General features: G+C 56.1%; 1 protein-coding gene across 1 annotated transcript in view; it reads left to right on the top strand.

Moving 5' to 3' along the window:
- Positions 1-2,333, top strand: part of EPHA2 (EPH receptor A2) — a 30,814-nt gene that overhangs the window by 27,651 nt on the left and 830 nt on the right. Inside the window, 1 exon segment of the mRNA XM_021717635.1 lies at positions 514-537. Within this exon segment, the coding sequence (XP_021573310.1) occupies positions 514-537 (24 nt within the window).

Genomic DNA, 2,333 nt, shown 5'->3' with positions numbered 1-2,333 from the left:
GCCTCGACCTGCTGGGCTCTGGCAATCCTTCCACCTCAGCCTTCCCAGTAGCTGGAACTATAGACGCGTGCTACCATGCCCAGCTAATTTTTTAAAATTTTTATTTATTTATTTTTGAGTTGGAGTCTCACTCTGTCGCCCAGAGTGGAGTGCAGTGGCCGCTCCTGGCCACCGCAGCCTCGACGTGCTGGGCTCCAGCGATCCTTCTGCCTCAGCCTTCCGAGTAGCCAGAATTACAGGCATGCGCTACCACGCCTGGCTGATTTTTTTATTTATTGTAGAGATGAGGTCTCGCTGCCCAGGGAGGTCACGAACCCGCGGGCTCAGGCAATCCATTCACCTCAGCCTCCCAAAGGCGCGGGATTACAGGCTGAGCCACTGAGCCCAGCTTTTTTAAAATTATTATTTATTGTAAAGATGAGGTCTCACCAAGTTGCCCAGGTGGGTCTTGAACCCGCGGGCTTAGACAATCCACTCACCTTGGCCTCCCAAAGCACGGGATTACAGACTGAGCCACCAAGCCTGGCTAGCATCTAGTTTTACATATGAAGAAACTGAGGCACAAAGACAGGGCCTGACCCTCCACCCCAGGTTGTTGGGTTTTTTTTGAGTCAGGGTCTCACTCTATCACCCAGGCTGGAGTGCAGTGGCATGATCATAGCTCACCATCGCCTTGAACGCTTAGGCTCCAGCCATCCTCCCATCTCAGCCTCCCAAGTAGCTGGTATTAGAGGCATGAGCCACCACACTTGACCCTGCCCAAGCTTTGATGTGAGGCCAGGACTAGAATTTGGCCTCCTTCCTCCCACCCTAGGACTTTTTCCCCAAACACACCTCAGAGGCAAACTCAGTTCCAGCCTGTGAGATGAACCATCTGGTCTGGGAGGGGGGCCTGAGGTGGACTGGCAATGACTGTCTCCACTAAAGCATTCATTCAGCAGAAACTCCCTGAGGATCTACTGTTTGTTGGGCCTAACCTTGACCGCTAGGCGGGGGTGGGGCAGGAGTACTGGGCCCAGATGTTGAGGTCTCGGTGCTTGTCCTCCTGGAGTTCACATAACCCACTGGTTCTTTTTTTTTTTTTTTCTGAGTTGGAGTCTCACTCTGTCGCCCAGACTGGAGTGCAGTGGCCGCTCCCGGCCACCACAGCCTTGACCTGCTGGGCTCCGGCGATCCTTCCGCCTCAGCCTTCCAAGTAGCTGGAACTACAGGTGCACGCTACACGCCCAGCTAATTTTTTGATTTATTGTAGAGATGAGGTCTCGCCAAGTTGCCCAGGCAGGTCTCGAACCCGCGGGCTCAGGCAAATCCACTCATCTCAGCCTCCCAAAACGCGGGATTACCGGCTGAGCCACCGAGCCCAGCTAACCCACTGGTTCTTAAACTGTGTGTTGGAGTCTTCTGGGACCCGATCAAATGCAGACCCCCTGCCCCACCTTCAGAAGTTTAGTGAGTCTGGGGTCAGGCTCAGGATCCTGCCTTCTCCTCTGTGGTCTTAGTGCTTGTCCAGAGCCATTTTGAGACCTCCAGGTGTGGAAGAAAATGCTGCTGCTTTCAACACCTCGGGCTGTGGAGTTTAGACGTGTCCCTCGGGTGGCAGCTTAGCAAGTTCTCCCCCATGTCCAACTGCTGGCACTCCTGCTGCCGTGGGAGCCGCCAGCCCCTCCTGGAGGCCTCCACTCACCTGGACCTGCCCTTCCCTGCTGAGCACCTCTCCCAGGGCTCCAGGAGCCTGTGGGAAAGAATTGCAAAGAGGAGCTTGCACCGTGTAATTAGCTCAGTTTACAGCCAAGAGATGGCCCATAAAAACCTGGGTGTTTTCATGGGTTTGGGCTGGTGGTGAGGACAGCGGAGGAGAAAACTCCCAAAGCGAGCAATAAATGTCCTGCTCGGGGGCTCCGGGGAGCATAAGTGATTTTACAAGGGGATGGAAGGGCGTGGAACCCCCCCCAACCGAGCTTGTACTTCATGGGTGGGAGAGGAGGGTGCGGGCTCCTGGCATGTTTCCTGGCTGGTACCGGTGTCTGCTGCCTCCCCCCCCACCCCACCCCCGGCCGCTGTTTCTGAGGTCTCCCACTCCCCAGTTGGACACTGTTACCATTTACAAGGCAGGAACCTGAGGTTCCCACAGGGGAAGACACCTGCCTCAGGTGACCTATCCCTGGATCTGGGGACCCGCAAGCCCCTCCCCTTGGAGACCAGCAGAGCTTTAACCCTTGATGGGGCCTCGGTTACTGGCAGTGGGGAAGGAGTGAGGGTGAAAGGGGTGAGGCAACAGATGGGAAGAGACCTTGGGTGGGGGGGGGGGAGGGGGCTTTGAGCAACACCCCCGG

Source organism: Carlito syrichta, unplaced genomic scaffold (genome assembly GCF_000164805.1).
Source record: "Carlito syrichta isolate Samal-C Ts95f unplaced genomic scaffold, Tarsius_syrichta-2.0.1 Scaffold109679, whole genome shotgun sequence".
NCBI classification, from domain to species: domain Eukaryota; kingdom Metazoa; phylum Chordata; class Mammalia; order Primates; family Tarsiidae; genus Carlito; species Carlito syrichta.
This window is presented reverse-complemented; position numbering and strand designations above follow the sequence as displayed.